General features: G+C 41.0%; 1 protein-coding gene across 2 annotated transcripts in view; it reads right to left on the bottom strand.

Annotated features, from left to right (window-relative positions):
* wdr91 (WD repeat domain 91) overlaps positions 1 to 17,144 on the bottom strand; it is a 130,212-nt gene that overhangs the window by 88,064 nt on the left and 25,004 nt on the right. For both annotated transcript variants that reach the window (XM_072552426.1, XM_072552427.1), the window contains exons 3-9: positions 16,399 to 16,578; positions 15,293 to 15,499; positions 5,808 to 5,891; positions 5,213 to 5,319; positions 3,250 to 3,433; positions 2,950 to 3,147; positions 401 to 591 (exon numbers count right to left, since the gene is read on the bottom strand). In XM_072552426.1, the coding sequence (XP_072408527.1) occupies positions 401 to 591; positions 2,950 to 3,147; positions 3,250 to 3,433; positions 5,213 to 5,319; positions 5,808 to 5,891; positions 15,293 to 15,499; positions 16,399 to 16,578 (1,151 nt within the window). The remainder of the gene's footprint in view (positions 1 to 400; positions 592 to 2,949; positions 3,148 to 3,249; positions 3,434 to 5,212; positions 5,320 to 5,807; positions 5,892 to 15,292; positions 15,500 to 16,398; positions 16,579 to 17,144) is intronic.

Below are 17,144 nucleotides of genomic sequence, written 5' to 3'. Positions count from 1 at the left end.
TTAGGTGCAATAGTCATAATTGGATAATAGGATAGGGGAATGGGTCTGGATGGGTTACTCTTCGGGGGGTTGGTATGGACTCGTTGGGCCGAAGGACCTGTTTCCACTCTGTAAGGACTTTATGTAGGGATTCTATGGACTATTACACACTATTCAATCATGTTAGCATGACAGGTTCGTATATAGGAATAATGTGGAGAGAACAGTCGACTTTCAGTTGTGTGTGAATTTATCAAGCCCATGCACAATAAACACCTCCGAAAAGAATTCAACAGTTATAATTTTGTTATTACTGACAAATTAAGTGCTTATGTAAAACATTACTTTAAGGGAGAATTTCAGAAAGCTGACAAGCTATAAAATGCAGGTGATACACGGACACAACTATAACACCACTCACCCACAATACATGATGGAGGAGTGATGTTCTGCATATTCTTCCTGACTCAGCACGATGAAAGGCTGCTCAGTCTTGCGCTCCAGGCTACACTTGCTCAGTTTTGTTGGAGAGTCAAGTTGATCCACAGCCATTTCAGGGCTGCTGGGAATATCCATCTCAGTGCAGCCAGGCTCAGTGCTTTTATCCATACTCTGGATGCAATTAGATATTGATGAAGTTTGCACTCATTAACATTGGGATAAATAAAATAACTTCTTAGACACTCAGATGCTAACGTGACCTTTTTCCCTTTATAGTACGGAGAGTCAGAACTCACCAGAGGATCCCAAGTCCCAATTATATTGAGGTACTCCCAGCTCCTGAGGTTTGATAAGTCACATTAATTAGCTTCAATCCATACAGTAAATTTCAGTCATGACTGCCTCTAACACTATCCAAGCCAATAGCACTGAGCAGGATCAGGCTTGGCTGTAAGGCTGTGATGAATAGCACTTTCTGAAGTTACTCCACTTGTGAAGAATGATCAGAGAATTATGTCAAGAAAGCTGAACTTAGAGCATGAATTACATGAAACTTCCCCAAATCCTTGGATTCTGGAGAAGTAACAGAGGATTGGAAAACTGCTAACGTGACATACCTATTCAAAAATGGAGGGAGGCAGAAAGTGTTAGAAAAAAAATTGGAATCAATCATTAAGGAAGTAATAGCAGAACATTTTGAAAATCATAATCTAATCAAGCAGAGTCAGCATGATCATGAAAGGGAGATGTGATGATGCTGCTCCTTTAACAAGGTTATTTTGCATTTGGTTTTTTTTCCCTAAAGGGGTCATAAAGGTAGGGGTTCCAATATGTCTGGAAATATCTATTTGAAAAAGCTTTTAAGTGTTTTTTAAAAAACACTTGTAAATTGAAAGGGGAGTGGCCAGTTCTCCCAGTCTGGTTTGCTTGCAGCTGCTGGTCAAGTTTTAGCTGGGAACCTAGAGAAATTGCTGGGAACACAAAGAACCAGTTCCATGCTGATCCTTGCTCTCCTTGTGATCCCTCTCCTGCAAGAACATGCGTTTGAAATTACCTGTTTGCCAAGGTGTGTTTATGGGATGTTGCAAGTGATTTGGAATAGTATCATTAAACTGCGATAGAGTTGACTGGCTTTTCGGGTAAGTTATGTTATTCTACATTCTGTGCACGTGTAAATAAGTTCTGTTTTGTTTAAAACTGAGTGGTTGGGCCAGCTGCATTATTCCTGGAATATCCACTTTACATCTGCTTAAAACAACTAGAAAGTTAGGGTCTGAGCTGCCTTCTTGAAGTGTGTTGAGGGGGTCTGGCCTGGTCCATAATAGGGATTATGCTTGACTAATTTATTAAGTGCTTGTTGAGGAAGTTTCAATGAGAGTGGATAGAGTAGCATCAGTCGATGTGTTGTATTTGAACATCTAGAAGGCATTTGGCAAGGTTTCCCACAATAGGTTTTTGTCATAAGATAACAGTCCATGGTGATAAGGGCCTTTTTTTCCAGGTTGGCAACCTGTGATCAGTGGGATTTGATAGGGATCACTGCTGTGTCCACAACTGTCTACAATATACCTTCATGACGTGGAGGAAGGAAGCACATATATTGCAGCCACATTTGCATATGACAAAAATAGGTGGAAAGGTAAGTCCCTAGAGGGAAGCAAAGAACTTGCAGAGAAGTACTAATAGATTAAGTAAGTGAGCAAAGTGTTAGCAAATGGAGTAACTTTTCATTTTGGAAGGGAGAAGAGAACAGAGTATTATTTAATTGGCGAAAAACTGTGGAAAGCTGCAAAATAAAGGGACTTGTGCATGAAAAAGAAAAAGTTAGCACACAGATGCGGAACATAATTGAAAGGCTAATGGAATGTTGGCCCTTATTTCAATAGGCTTGGAGTGTCAGCTAAGTGGGTAAGTCTTGCTGCAACTATACAAGGTGCTGGTGCTGGATCTTAGAGGGCTTAAAAGATAAATGCTGAGAGGATGACTCTCCTCAGGGGTGACTCTAGGACCAAGGAGTGTAGCCAGAGAAATAAAGGGTGCCATTTTAAGAAGATGAGGAGGATTTTCTTCTTTCAGAAGTTTGAGTGTCTTTGGAGCTCCTTGCCATAGACAGCTTGAATGAGCAGACTCCTTTTTTATATTCAAGGCTGACATAAATAAATTCACGATCAATGATTAAAGGGAAAGGACTGGAAAGTGGACATGCCATGATCACATTGCATGGTGCAAACTAAAACAGTAGAAACCTTCCAGAATTGCTTTAATGACTTGCCGGGATAGTGGGATGCTAAGCAGTTGTGTGGAGAGTTAGAAACCACAGAGACAGTTAAGTGGCATCACCTCTTCGTGTTGCGGCTAATTCTGAATTCAGCCTGGAGGTAGCATGCTGACTGCAATGCAGTACACCTTACTGATCCTACAGCAGCATTCAAAATTTCTTCAAAACAGTCCAGCATGAACTATTTTGACTGAAGATAACCTGCTGGAAGTTACATTCAATTCTCCTGATTAGATTAATATGTCCTTTACCTGTGTAGTGTGTTTGGATAAGAGCTCCTTTCGCTCTTTTTCATGGTTTAGCACCTTCCTCTGTCGCTGCTGCACCAAATTTGGGTCTTTCTCATGATCCTGTACCTTCCTCTGTCGCTGCGGAAGTGTGATGTCAGTAGCCACATTCACCAGTACCTTCCCCTCTTTGGAGGCCAAAGTCTCTCTATTCTTGGTGGTCTGAACAATAGTAACAACAAACAAAGCAACTTCCTGAAGCGGGTTCAAGATTGGGTTGTAGAACATTGAACAGCAAATGGGGTTGGCACAAACTGTCAATACCTGATTATTGGCACCATCCCTCTTTCCAGATAACACAGGACTCTGACATGACTGTGAAGGCCCTGGGTACACCTGGCCTTTTCCTGAAGGTTTCTTGCTTTGTGGGAGCAGCAATGACAGAAACGAGCCAGCTTTACTCTGAGATGACATCACTGACGAGGCCCTCTGACTGGACATCAATTCTCTGCAAATAAACAGCAAAGTTAGTCCAAGCTTAAAAGCACAACAGATCATTGTGACTGACTCCATGTACGACACAGGCCAAGAACTTGACTCACGACCCGGTTGCAAAGCGAAACCAAAAATGCATCAGTGCAAATAATTGAAAGATTACAGAGCAGGACTGATTTAAAATTCTAACAACACAAGGTGATTTCATACTAAAGATGCAAGAGAATAAAAAAAAGTGCCATCTAAAGATAAAGAAGCTGAGCTGAGCCCAGGTTCAATTTGCAACCTGGCCGATGTTATTGGATATCAGTATAACAGTAAATGCCTGTGCTCCTGTGGGTGGGTGGGGCAAATCCTGTCAGAGTTCCAGGGACCCACTGTTAGAACCTGGAAGCCACATGTGTGGATGAAGAATGAGGATGTGAGAAAACTGAATTTTTCACGTGATTGTCATTCCACATAAAAAGTAGATTGACCCACACATAAAATGAAGAAACATGTCCAAGGGACTGGACAACAGCAATATGTCAAAACCTTCAAACAGAAAGAAGATTGCATACAATTCTGGTCACCACAATATCAGAAGGAAATGGATGCTTTGGGCATGGTACAGAAAGGTTTTACGAGGATGGTGGCTTGCATGGTGGAGTTTAGCTAAAAGGAAAAGTTGTATAGGCTAGGTTTGTTTTCGCTGAAACACAGGAGGCTGAGAGATGACCTGAAAGAAGTTTACAAAATTGTGAATGGTATGGACAGAGCGAAAAGTACGAATGTGTTTTCCCGGGCGGAGGTTGCTGGAGGTTGGAGGTGCTGGAGAGGGTTTGAATTTAAGAGAGATGTGCAAGGGTGATGAGTGCCTATAACGTTCTGCCAGAAGTGGTGGTGGAAGCAGACACAATAGCAGCATTTAAGAAGCACCCAGATGAATACATGAAGAGAAAGGGAACATGCTTTTGTATGAAAGGCCAAAATGTTTTGACGCATGTTGAGAGGAACAAAGGGCCTGTCCCTGTGCTGCACTGTTCTAAAATTACTTTGAAAAAAATTTAAATAATTTGGATAATGTACATCTAGATATTTTCTACTCAACTTGTTTAGAAATGTTGTGACACACCTCTGGAGCGGGTGGAACTATAACGCAAGCCTCCTGGATCAGAGCAGCAAAATTACCACTGTACCATAACAGCCCCTTTCCCAACAGCACTATGATACCTGGCTGATGCATAAAGTGGACTGAGAAATGCCCCATTCTATGTCCCTACTGAAAAAATCACAATGTATGGTCCTCATATAAGAGACATATCAGATATTAAACTGATAAGAACAGAAACTGTTACTACACTACTACCAGCTTGCAAACAGAGTCTATTTTCAAGTCACTTGTAGACAGATTGGAACACAACACAGGACATCACAAAATGGCTGTTTGTAAATACAGAAAATGTTGATATGTTGGTTCTTTAAAATTACACCCCTATATAGATTGCTTTGGTCAGTATGAGTGCTCATACATTGGAGCCACCCTGTATATTAACAACTGTCATCACGTGAAGTGTGACAATGAATGCAATGTACTTTGTGCATTAATGGATTACACAGGACTCAATGTTCCCAAGAATATTTTACAATGCAGTCAAAGGAATGACAAATGATGGGTGGGGCAGGTTTGGACATGTGGAGGGAAGTGTGCATTGCCCCAGATTCAATAATGTGGAACAATGCTTTGGATTGTTCTATGATTAAAAGCTTATCGAGACAAACCTCAGTATTGATCTTTAGTGATGGTACTCACAATTCTGAATCCCCCAGTCGGTCCATATTCTGAATGTAAGGAGGCAATTTGTGGTGAATCATCTCCTCTTCTTTCCTCAGTCTTGGCTCGGCTTGTGCAGCAAACAACTGAGGACAACAAGAAAACTTAGGAAATAAAAATAGCACATAATAGTTATCAGTTTTATTGTAAAGTAAGTTTCCAATGTCCCTTGAAAAACACAAGTGCCCTGGAGACAAGCACAAAGAATAAGCACCCTGACAAACAATCGCACAGATTCTCCAACCTCCAATAAAAACTGGTAGAACACTACTAAGGTGAAAAAAAGTCACCATTCACGAGACTGTTTGCTGGTATGCCTCATAGTGAAAGCACATCGCCGAGAATTGGAAACAACAGCAACTGTCAGATTGCCCAAAGTTTCGATCAGATTGCGAGTAAAAGATAAGTTGAGCTTTGAATTTCCATCCCGGTGCTAGATTCATTCAACCTGAGGCTCATCAGCCCAGAATAAAGGCTTTCCACCTTCTCTTTCACCTGTCTTTACCTAACCTGAGTCTCACCAACACTCAGGAACTCAAAAACCTCTCAAAAGCTCAATAAAACAACATATTACCTTCTGCCTTAAGACTTCATTTTCTTCCTGTAGTTGGTAGCATCTCTGGACCTCTGCATCAAAGTTCAGCAACATAGGAACAGGTGATACAAGTTAAGAAAAAAATGCTTAGTCAATTTGCATCTTAGAGCCATGTTTAAAACTTTTGGCAGAGATTCTAAGTTCTCCCTCTGGGAAAATCCTGTACACCTTTAAAGAATCACCTCAGTCTGCTGCCAGTCTTGTGTCAAGGATTCATTTTCTAAGTAATATTATCGAATACAACGAGTTCACAGCTTCAAACCATGGTCAGACCTAATACAATAATAAAAAAGAAAATATTGGAGTAACTCAACAGGTATGGCAGCAGTGGAGAGGGAAACAAAGTTAATATTGTTATGAAGGTGTCGGTGTGTAATGTACCTTTAAGAGAGAGAGGAAGCTAGCAAGGACTGACTGAAAGCACAGATTGTGCTGAACAAGATAAAAATGCAACAGTTGGTTGAAACAAATAGCTGGAGTTGCATTGCCATGGAACAAAAACAAATTCAAATTCAGCCAATTAGTTTAAGTTATGGCCCAAATACCACAATCCAATCGAATTTGAATTTTACTGTTAGGGATGGCATCAAACCAATGGAATGATTCGATGCTTTGGGTTACAAAACGGGACATTTTGAACAATCAGGGGAGAACTGCAAAGGGCTCCCACAAGTGCAGAGTGCTAGCTGAATAGCTCTCTGAAAGATACCTGTCCATAAGAAAAGTTGTACAGAAAACTGAAGAAACGACGACCCAAGAAAATATAGAGGAAATTCTACAGAGGAAAATCTACAAAGGAGAATCAACAAAGCTGACTGGTTTTGAAATGTGATTAATTTTGTGTAAATCTTAATCAGGGTGTTTATTTTTTAAAAATCGGACCAGAGAAAGGTGAATAACTTGTTTTAATGTTCTCTGTTTGACTTAAAGAATAAAATTGTTAACTTTTACTTTAAATAGTGACATCTGGGATAGTTCTTTGTCTCTCAAAATTTAACAGATTACGGCTCGAGATGAGCTTGTGTATGGGGTTTAAATTAGCACAGGGGTTTACACTGTGTCGTAACAACTTGGGAGCTCTCGTCCATGATGTGTACAGGTTTAGACAGATTTGAATAGATTTGGGGTATGAGAAAAGCCCAGTAGATTTAAACACTTGCTGGTTAGTGCCCTAGATCTTTAAATAAAATGTAGGTGAGACAATGTGTTTAATTTCAGTTACTTGCGGTTGGTTAAATGAAAACTGAGAGAAATGACTCTTAAAATGGCTAACAAGGTTCTGGGATTTGAAGATGATTCCCAAATGTGCCAAGAACGTTTAGAAAGAAAAGACTTAGAATTAGCAAATAGGTTAGAATTGGGTTTAACCAAGGACAAAAGTAAAGCTGAAATTGTTCGGGCATTGCTCAAACACAGATGTGTCTGAGTGCAATAGCGTAAGAAAAACTTGAATTACAATTGAGGAAAATGGAGTTAGAAGATAAACAAATTGAGAGGAGGATCGAGAGATAGAAGGTTAAAGCATGAAGAAGCCAGGCAGCATGATGGTTAACACTGTTGTCTCACAGTGCTAGGGTCCTGGATTTCATTCCAGCCCCAGCTGATTGGGTGGAATTTGCACGTTCTCCCCATCTGACAGTTTCCTCCGGGTGCTCCAGTTTTCACCCATAGTCCAAAGCTCTGCAGGTTAGGTGGATTGGCCATGCTAAATTGTCCATAGTGTCTTGGGATGTGCAGGCCAAATGGGTTAGCAACTGGAAATGCAGGGTTACAGGGATAAGGTAAGGGTCTTGGTGCAATGCTCTTCAGAGGGTTGGTGTAGACTCGATGGGCCAAATGGCCTGCTTCCCCCACCGTAGCGATTCAATGATAAACCAGGAGCTGCACTAGCATAGTGAAGTTAGTTGTCTATTTAAAATAAAAGCTGCAACTTGCCCTAGAGGTCTACAGCACAGTAAAAGGCACCTCTGTCCATCAAGGCTGTGCTGGTCAAATACAATCAGCCGAACTATTCTCATTGTATTTCCCACTAGGTCCGTGGCCTTCCATGCCTTAGCATCACAAATGCACATCTAATTATTTAAATATTGAGGGTTTCCAACTCTACCAGCTTCACAGACAGCAAGTTGCAGATTGCCACCACCTTCTGAGTGACAGGTCTTTTTCTCATACCTCCTCCAGACCTCCTGCTCGTGCCCCTCTATCAATGGTCCCTGGTAATTCAGCCTGCCACCAAAGGAAAACATTCCTCCCTTTGATATGCGCTACTTATTTGGTACATCTCAATCGTGTACCCCCCACCCCACCCCCAATCACCTCTGCTCCGAGGACAACGCCAGTCTACCCAACCCTACCTTCACAATTAAAACTCTCCTGCCAGGCCACATCCTAGTAAGTCTCTTTTACACCCTCTCCAGTTCAATCACATCCCTTCTCACTGGATTCCAGAACTTCACACAATACTACAGCTATGGCCTAACCAACCTTTTGTACAGTTGCATCATAACTTCTCTGCTCTTAAACTCTTATGCCTCAAACTCAGATACCTCCCACATCGTCTTAACCACTTTACCTATCTCTCCTGTCACTTAAATGGACAGATGGACATGAATACCATGGTTATGCTGATCCTCTGTTTCCCAGCACCCTATCATTCTTCATGTATTCCCTTGTCTTGTTTGTCCTACAAAAGTGTGCATTACCTCACACTGATTCAGATTGAATTCCATTTGTCACCAATCAGCCTGGATATATTCTCCTGCAGTCGAGGTACCCTTCTCACTATTTACTACCTACCAATTATCACATTATCCACAATCTCACTGATCAACCCTCTAAACCATTTATACATATACACCACAAACAGCAAGAACCCCAACACTGATTCCAGTGGATCACCACTGGACACAGACTCCCAGTCTTGGGAGTGGAAGTAAGGCCATTCGGCCCATCAAGTCTACTTCACCATTCAATCATGGCTGATGGGCATTTCAGCACCACTCTCCAGCACTCTCCCTGTATCCCTTAATTCCTCGCGAGATTAAGAATTTATCCATTTCTGCCTTGAAGACATTTAACGTCCTGGCCTTCACTGTGCTCCATGGCAGTGAATTCCATAGGTCCACCAGTCTCTGGCTGAGGAAATGTCTCCTCATTTCTGTTTTAAGTTGACCTCCTCTAATTCTAAGGCTGTACCCACGAGTCCTAGCATCCCCGCCTGACGGAAACAATTTCCCAGAGTCCACCCTTTCTAAGCCATGCATTACCTTTTACGTTTCTACTAGATCTCCCCTCAACATTCTGAACTCTAACGAATACAATCCCAGGATCCCCAGCCGTTCATCGTATTTTAGGCCTATCATTCCAGGGATCATCCGCGTGAATCTTTGCTGGACACGCTCTAGTCCCAGTATGTCCTTCCTAAGGTGTGGGGCACAAAACTGGACACAGTATTCTAAATGGGGCCTAACCAGAGTTTTATAAAGTCCCAGCAGCACATCACTGCTTTTACATTCCAACCTCCTTGAAATAAATGACAACATTACAATTGCTTTCTTAACCATGGACTCAACCTGCAAATCAACCTTTAGAGAATCGTCAACTAGCACTCCCAGATCCCTTTGTACTTTGGCTTTATGAATTTTCTCACCGTTTATAAAACAGTCCGTGCCTGTGTTCTTTTTTCCCCAAAGTGCAAGACCTCGCATTTGCTCACATTGAATTTCATCAGCCATTTCCTGGACCATTCTCCCAAACTGTCTAAATCTTTCTGTGGCCTCCCCAGCTCCTCAGAACTACCTACCTGTGCACCTAACTTCATATTATCAGCAAACCTCACCAGAATGCCCCCAATCCCTTCATCCAGATCATTAATATATAAAGTGAACAGCTGCGAGCCCAACACTGAACCCTGTGGGACACCACTTGTCACCAACTGCCATTCTGAAAAAGAACCTTTTATCCCAACCCTCTGCCTTCTAACAGACAGCCAATCCTCAATCCATGCCAGGAGCTCACCTCAAACACCATGAGCCCTCACTTTACTTAGCAGCCTCCCTTGACACACGTTATCAAAGGCCTTTTGGAAGTCTAGGTAGATAACATCCACTGGGTTTCTCTGGTCTAGCCTACTTGTTACATCTTCAAAGAATTCTAACAGGTTTGTCAGGCACGACAAATCCATGCTCACTTGTTCTAATTCGACCCTGCACTTCCAAGAATTTAGAAATCTCATCCTTAACAATGGATTCTACAATTTCACCTACAACCGAGGTTAGGCTAATCAGCATATAATTTTCCACCTTTTGTTCCTGCCACTCAGCTAATCTGGATCTAGTCAGCCAAATTTCCTTGGATCCCAAAGGCTCTTATCTTCACTATCAGTCTCACATAAACTTATCAAAAGCCTTTCTAAAGCCCAAGTAAACCACATTGAATGCAGTGCACTCATCTACACACTGTCTTCAAAATATTCAAATCAAACTGGTCAGACTTGACAACAAAACCATGCTAACTGTTCTTGATTAATCCCTGCCACTCCAAGTAGAGATTAATTCTGCCCCTCCGAATTACTTTCACTGGTTTTCCAATCAGTGAAGTTCGTGTGACTGACCTGGATTGATTAATCCCTTACTCCCTTTTGGAACAATGGTACCACATGGCTGCATTCCAGTTCTCTGGCACATCCTTTGTGACCAAGTAAGAACTGAAAATTGCGAGCACCCCTATTTCTTTTTTTGACCCACTCAACAGCCATGGGATACATTTAAGTATCACCCAGCTCTTCTCCCTGATTTCTATACCCACATCATCTCTCAGAGCAGTGAACATCAACACAACTCCAGGAAAGGAGAATTAACTACTACTATGCAAGCAGTTGGTGAGGCAACTATGACAGTATCAAGAAATCCATGGGCTCTGTCTTGACCAAATTTACTTATTGACATGCACTGCGGTGTGTTCAAACAGCCTCTGCTCATATAATTTGCTTATTTAAATTCGAGATGTCAGAGTACACCTTAGACATTGTGGATTGTAAAGGACAAAGTAAGATCTGCAGATGCTGGAGATCAGAGTTTAGAATGTGGTGCTGGAAAAGCACAGGTGGTCAGGTTGAAGGGCTTATGCCTGAAACATCAATTCTCCTGCTCCTTGGATGCTGCCTGACCTGCTGTGTTTTCCAGCACCATTCTCTTGTTTGTGGATTGTAAATTTGTTTGACGTGATCATGGGTATGTACATTACAACAAACTACTGGAATGACAACCAGAAGCAGCAGCAATAGAACGAAATAAATTTCACAAGACATTTTATTGTTTATTAAAAATGAAAGGAATGTTGCAGTTCTATTCTCTTAGTTAGTTGGGATCTCAAACTTTGTTTACTTTAAAATAAAAATTATTGGTCCCTAATTAGATCATAACTCAAAATTAGTGGCTTTCTCCAGGGTCATAAATACAAAATTAACTCTCCACTGGCATTGCCTTGCATTGATCAGGTCTGTAGCAGCAATATTGACTTCACTCCAAACTGAACTTATAACCTAGCATTCTTTAAATCATCCAAGATTACCCAATTTCCTTCATGAGCCTTAGACGAAATAAGGAGCTCACCAAGCAACAAGTTTGAACCTACAATGCAGCTTGGTGTGCCAATGTTACAAATGCACCGTGGCTAACATATCAGGATTTATGCTGACCAAAGGATCACATCTCCAGGTACTAGAAACCTGGACCAAGACTATGTAAGGAAATAAAGGTTAGTGCTGATTTAGACTTAAGGCCTGCTGAAAAGTGCATGTTAACTACTGACTCAATCTAATAGAGCAGCCATAATGTGGAGGTGACGGTGTTGGACTGGGGTGTACAAAGTTAAAAATCACAACACCAGGTTATAGTCCAACAGGTTTATTTGGGAGCGCTAGCTTTCGGAGCGCTACACAACCACCTGATGAAGTAGCAGCGCTCTGAAAGCAAGTGCTTCCAAATAAACCAGTTGGACTATAACCTGGTGTTATGAGATTTTTAACTTAATACAACTGTGATAGCCATATCCTGGTGATTTTGTTAGCCAGTACTCTGTTGAAGATACTTCTGCCCATGAGTCAGAAGACTGGGAGTCCAGATCTTACTTCAAGATTTGAGCACAAAAACCTTGCCTTATAATCTAGCTCAATACTGAACGATTGCTATACCATCAGAACGGTCACTTTTAGAATGGGGTTAAATGGAGGCCCCTCTGTTCCCTCATGTGCATGCTAAAGACAGTATGGTATTATTTCAAAGAGGATTACAGGAGTTATCCTGAATCGAATGCCCTATATTTAGCCCATAGCATCCCAAAAATCAAATTACCGACTCTTTTAGAGTTATTTGTAGGAGCTTGCTGTGAAGACTGTGTTTCAAAAATAATTTATTGGCTGTCCCATTGAGGTCATGAAAAGCACTATTTAAAGGCAAGTCTTTTTAAAAAGATGTTCTCCATCCAGGTTCACATTTGAGAATTACCCACTAAACAAAGAAACAGAACAGCTTATAGATCTAGAATCACAAACCAGTTGGAGACAACATCAACAGCTGAGGAAAGGATCCTCAGGTTCAGTCAACTAGTCACTCACAACTGCGATGCCCAGTGTATCATAACATATACATTCTCCTCACATAACTATCACCATTTGAAATGGTGGAATCTTTTGGGAGGCAGGAAAGAGATTAAAAACCCAGGCCAATTCAGGGCAAAAGTACCCAGAAAATTCATCTTAACACTGCCGTCCCTCCAAACAAGCCTGGTTAGCCAACACTAGTCCAGATTACTTATCCTGTCAATTCCCTGCTGTGAGAGATGATCTCCACCCCAGACATAAAGTGATCAGGTTCTGACTTGGAAAAAAAAATCAACAAATCTGGATCCAATATGAGGACAATATGTATTCCAGATATTCACTGTTTTCTGGGTAAAGGACTACTTGTTAATGTCTCACCTAGACCTGAGTGCACAAATTAAAACGGCGATTCTTGGTCTTCTGTAATACTTTATTATCTTCATCATCTTACAAACCATTAGATTACACCCAAGGCACTATTTCTTAAAGTATATCATCGTAGTTCTTCATAGAATTATAGTGCCTGTCTGAATGAGCATTTTGACTCAGTGTCATTCTCCTGTCTTTTTCCTGAAATGCCTGAATATGGTTATTATTTAAATAATCCTTCAACACCCTCCTGAATGCCTAGATTGAACTTGTTTCCACAAGACTTGCAAGCAGCATATTCCTGATCCTGACCACATTTTGTAATGAATTTTTCTCACATCCTAATTGCTTTCTCCAGCAATCAGTTTCAGATTTCCAGTATTCACAGTATTTTGCTTTTATTTAATAAATCTTTCCTTTTTCAGAACTTCAGTATACCAACTACATGAGATAATCAAATTACACAGTATTCTAGCAGAAGCTTGGTTAACATCTTGTCTCTCTAGTTCCTAAATGCCACACGCTTTGGAGGTGTTTCTAAAGGAACTTTATTAGATTTCTGCTTTGAACAAGATGTGGACTTGGGCTGCACTGTACTATGTTTTAGATTAGATTAGATTACTTACAGTGTGGAAACAGGCCCTTCGGCCCAACAAGTCCACACTGACCCGCCGAAGCGCAACCCACCCATACCCCTACATTTACCCCTAACCTAACACTACGGGGAATTTAGCACGGCCAATTCACCTGACCTGCACATCTTTGGACTGTGGGAGGAAACTGGAGCACTTGGAGGAAACCCACGCAGACACGGGGAGAATGTGCAAACTCCATACAGACAGTTGCCTGAGGCTGGAATTGAACCCGGGTCTCTGGCGCTGTGAGGCAGCAGTGCCACCGTGCCGCCCATTTTTTTTTGTATTAGTGCAAATATTTAAGGTGTCAATCAAGTCAACTGCTTTGTCCTGGATGGTGTTGACCCTACTCCTTGCTGTGTGTCAGACCTTTGGGGGTCAAGAGATAAGTTATATGCTACCATTAGTGAGGTGTTCATGTAGTGACAGTATATAGGTGGCCAGTCCAGCTATACCTCTGACTAATAGTAACCTCCAGGATGTTGATTGTGAGGGATTCACCAATGATAATGCCAAACATTGAATGAAAGTAATTAGGCTCACTTGTGATGTGGTTCAAACATCATTTATGTGGTATAAATTTACCACCTATCAATCTAACACTGAACACTTGTTGTGAGTATGCTCATTCTGTTTAATTATAAGGAATTAAAATGAGCGTTTTTTAAAAAAAATCATTCATGGGATGATGACGTTGCTGGCTCAGCCAGCATTTTGTGTCCCTCCCTAATTGTCCAGAGGGCAGTTAAGAGTGAACCACATTGCTGTGGGTCTGCAATCAAATGTAGGCAGTTTCCTTCATTTCCAACAATCAACAATGGATTCATGGTCTTTGTTAGACTCTTAATTCCAGATTTCTGCTGGATTCAAATTCCACTATCTGCTGTAGCAGATCTCAGAATGAGGGTGCCTACATGGTCAGATCTCAGGGGCAGGGGAATTTCAGGACACTGTAGGTCAGGAGGATCTTACAGAAACAGATTTAAAACTCGTTATCATACATATTTAAGCACAAAGGTGCAGTCAAAAGTTTTTAATGTCACCACATAAAGTGCCATTTTAGGTGCAAATACCTAGATACAAAAACTTAACAAGGTAGAAAGAAATAAGGAACAAAATTAATAATAGTTCAGTCCTTCTTGGTATTAAGTCAAAAACTGAAGAAATAAAGCTAAGATTTCTTGCAGTCTTTGTATTAATAATGTATGTCAAAATGTTTCACCTAGGCATACTACACTGAGGTGTAGTACCAGTGATATCCTCAGATAATTGGCTACCAACAATCACAACCATCTTCCTTTGTCCTAGCTACATTAGCCAGTGGAGAGGTTCTCCAATTCACATTCACATACTCAATTGTTTTGTGAATCCACCTATGACCCTATTTGCTATAGGTATCCCTTCACAACATTGTTCATCAACCTTTAAAAAGCTATGCACCTAATCACCAAGTTCTACTCCTTTCTCCATTCAAGTCAATGTTTTTTTTTGCTGAAGAGTAGGCGTATGTGTATATATAAAAGTACTCAACAGTCATCCAGCATAATACTACACTTTTCTAAGCTGATGATCATTTGCCAGTGGAGAAGAACTATATGAAAAAAAAACAATGATATGGATTAAGTTAAAAAAAATGACGATGCAATATATCTGACACTAAGGGGAGATTTTTCACAAGTCACACAGGACTGAAATTTGGAAAAGACAAGTCCAAGATTGATAACAAGTACAACGGTGCAGCTGTGAAAGACCTTCAGCTTTGATCTATTGTGCAGTCTCTCCTGTTTGGCTGACAAGTAGGAGAAGTCAGAACGAAAATGCAGACAATGGATTCACAACACAATGCAAAAAAGGATATGCATACACTGGAACAGCACACTTAGAAAGTTGTGCAGAGAGACCAGGAAAGTTTCTGCCCATTGCTTGGAGAAGTACGTGGCGAACACTACGTTCTGATCTGGATTCGGAACAAAAGGAAGAACAAACCATTCTTTCCATTCTGGCTGGCTCTGCAATTCCAGGGCCTGTTTCTGGAAGAACTCCTGGGTTTTATCAATCCTATTAGACTGCAACAAAAAGCAAAAGGGAGACATTGCATTCTTTCATTCCTTCCTTCCTTTTGCAAGTCCTGCTCTCAAAGCGGAAATGCTTTTTTTTTAAATACTAATTTGAATAATGTCCACCAAACCCTCATTTCTGAAAATAGAGAAGAAAAACGACAGGTTACCTACCAGGAAGATTCTCAGTTGTGCTAAACTAAATAATCCTGACCAGGAAGATTCTCAGATTTATGCTAAATTAACTAATCCTGACCAGGACAGAATTGGAAGCCTCTGGACTCATGAGACAACATGTCGAAAATCATTTCTGATCACAATCAGGTAAGTGAGATTTACTGATTGGATGGGTCCGTGGGACCAATTTTACAAAAATCAGGAAGCAATGACATTTGCCATAGCACTTTCATGATGGTATAATAAATCAGTGTTCATTGATCAGCATCACAGAATCTCACTGGTTCTGGCAGGGTAGTTTAGAAAGCATCAGACATCCGATGAAAGAGAGGCTGCACATGGGCCTTAGTTAGTGTCAGGGCCTGCTGAAATGAAACAAAACTCTTATCCCACAGACTTCTCCTTGAACAATGTTGCTAATTATCTGTGCTGATAAAGCGCAGAAAGAACCTCACTGGCTTTCACTTATCACTGATGGGAGTTTGCAGGTCAGGATTTGAAAGAGTAAATCTCTCTTTACATTGTTGCAGTGAACACACAGGGTAGGCACAAAATGGAGTTCAATAAATTTTAAAACACTCTCTACTTCTTTTAAACTGAAAGCAAGGCCTCCTCTAACTGTCTTTTCAAACACTCCAAGAGCAGATACTGCATAAGATTAGAATCAGAGCAAAGTGCCCTCTATACCATCTCCAAACACTTCAGGTACAGATAGGGCAAGGGCAAATTACCTGGATGGTATGGATCAGATAGTAACGGTACAAGCTGGTTTTCAGCTTGTTGACTGTGTGTCGATATGCATCCTCCAGTCTGCTGAACAGGCGACGATCCAGGTAGCCCCAGTATTCACGCAGTCCACTGAGGTCATAACCTTGAACCAAATGCTGCAGTTGTTCTACAATTTTATCAACCTAAAAAAAAAGATTATTCAACTAATTTCATTGCAAAGCCAGCTTTTTAATGCACAGTGATTTATGCAAGGGTGAGAGTTTTCTTTTATTAACTGCAATCTCCAAATAAAGCAATATCAATAGTTCCTATGGTTGACATCGGTCAGAGAGTTCACATGACTACTTCACACCAGCTGTAACTCAGTGAGCAGTACTCTTGTCTCTAACTCAAGTTGGGGTTCAAGCCCCACTCCTCAGCCATGAGGACATAATCCAGGCTGACAGCCCAGTAAAGCATTGAAACACTTGTAGCAGATCCACCTTCTAGAATGATTTCACCTAGGCACCATTAAACGAGTACAGGAGATTTGCCTGTATTCACATATCCATCATCAAAAACAGGTTGCCACATTGCTTGTTTGGATGGGACCTTCCTGTGCACAAATCAACTGCTGTACAATAATGACTACAATTCAAAATTACTCAAAATGGTTGTGAAGCACTTACTGATTCACAAGGGAACTTGGTGACGAGGAAGAAAGTGCTTTGTTCTTTTTCAGCCTCCAGTAACTATTTTACTTTGACAC

The sequence above is a fragment of the Chiloscyllium punctatum genome, chromosome 32 (assembly GCF_047496795.1).
Source record: "Chiloscyllium punctatum isolate Juve2018m chromosome 32, sChiPun1.3, whole genome shotgun sequence".
NCBI lineage: Eukaryota > Metazoa > Chordata > Chondrichthyes > Orectolobiformes > Hemiscylliidae > Chiloscyllium > Chiloscyllium punctatum.
This window is presented reverse-complemented; position numbering and strand designations above follow the sequence as displayed.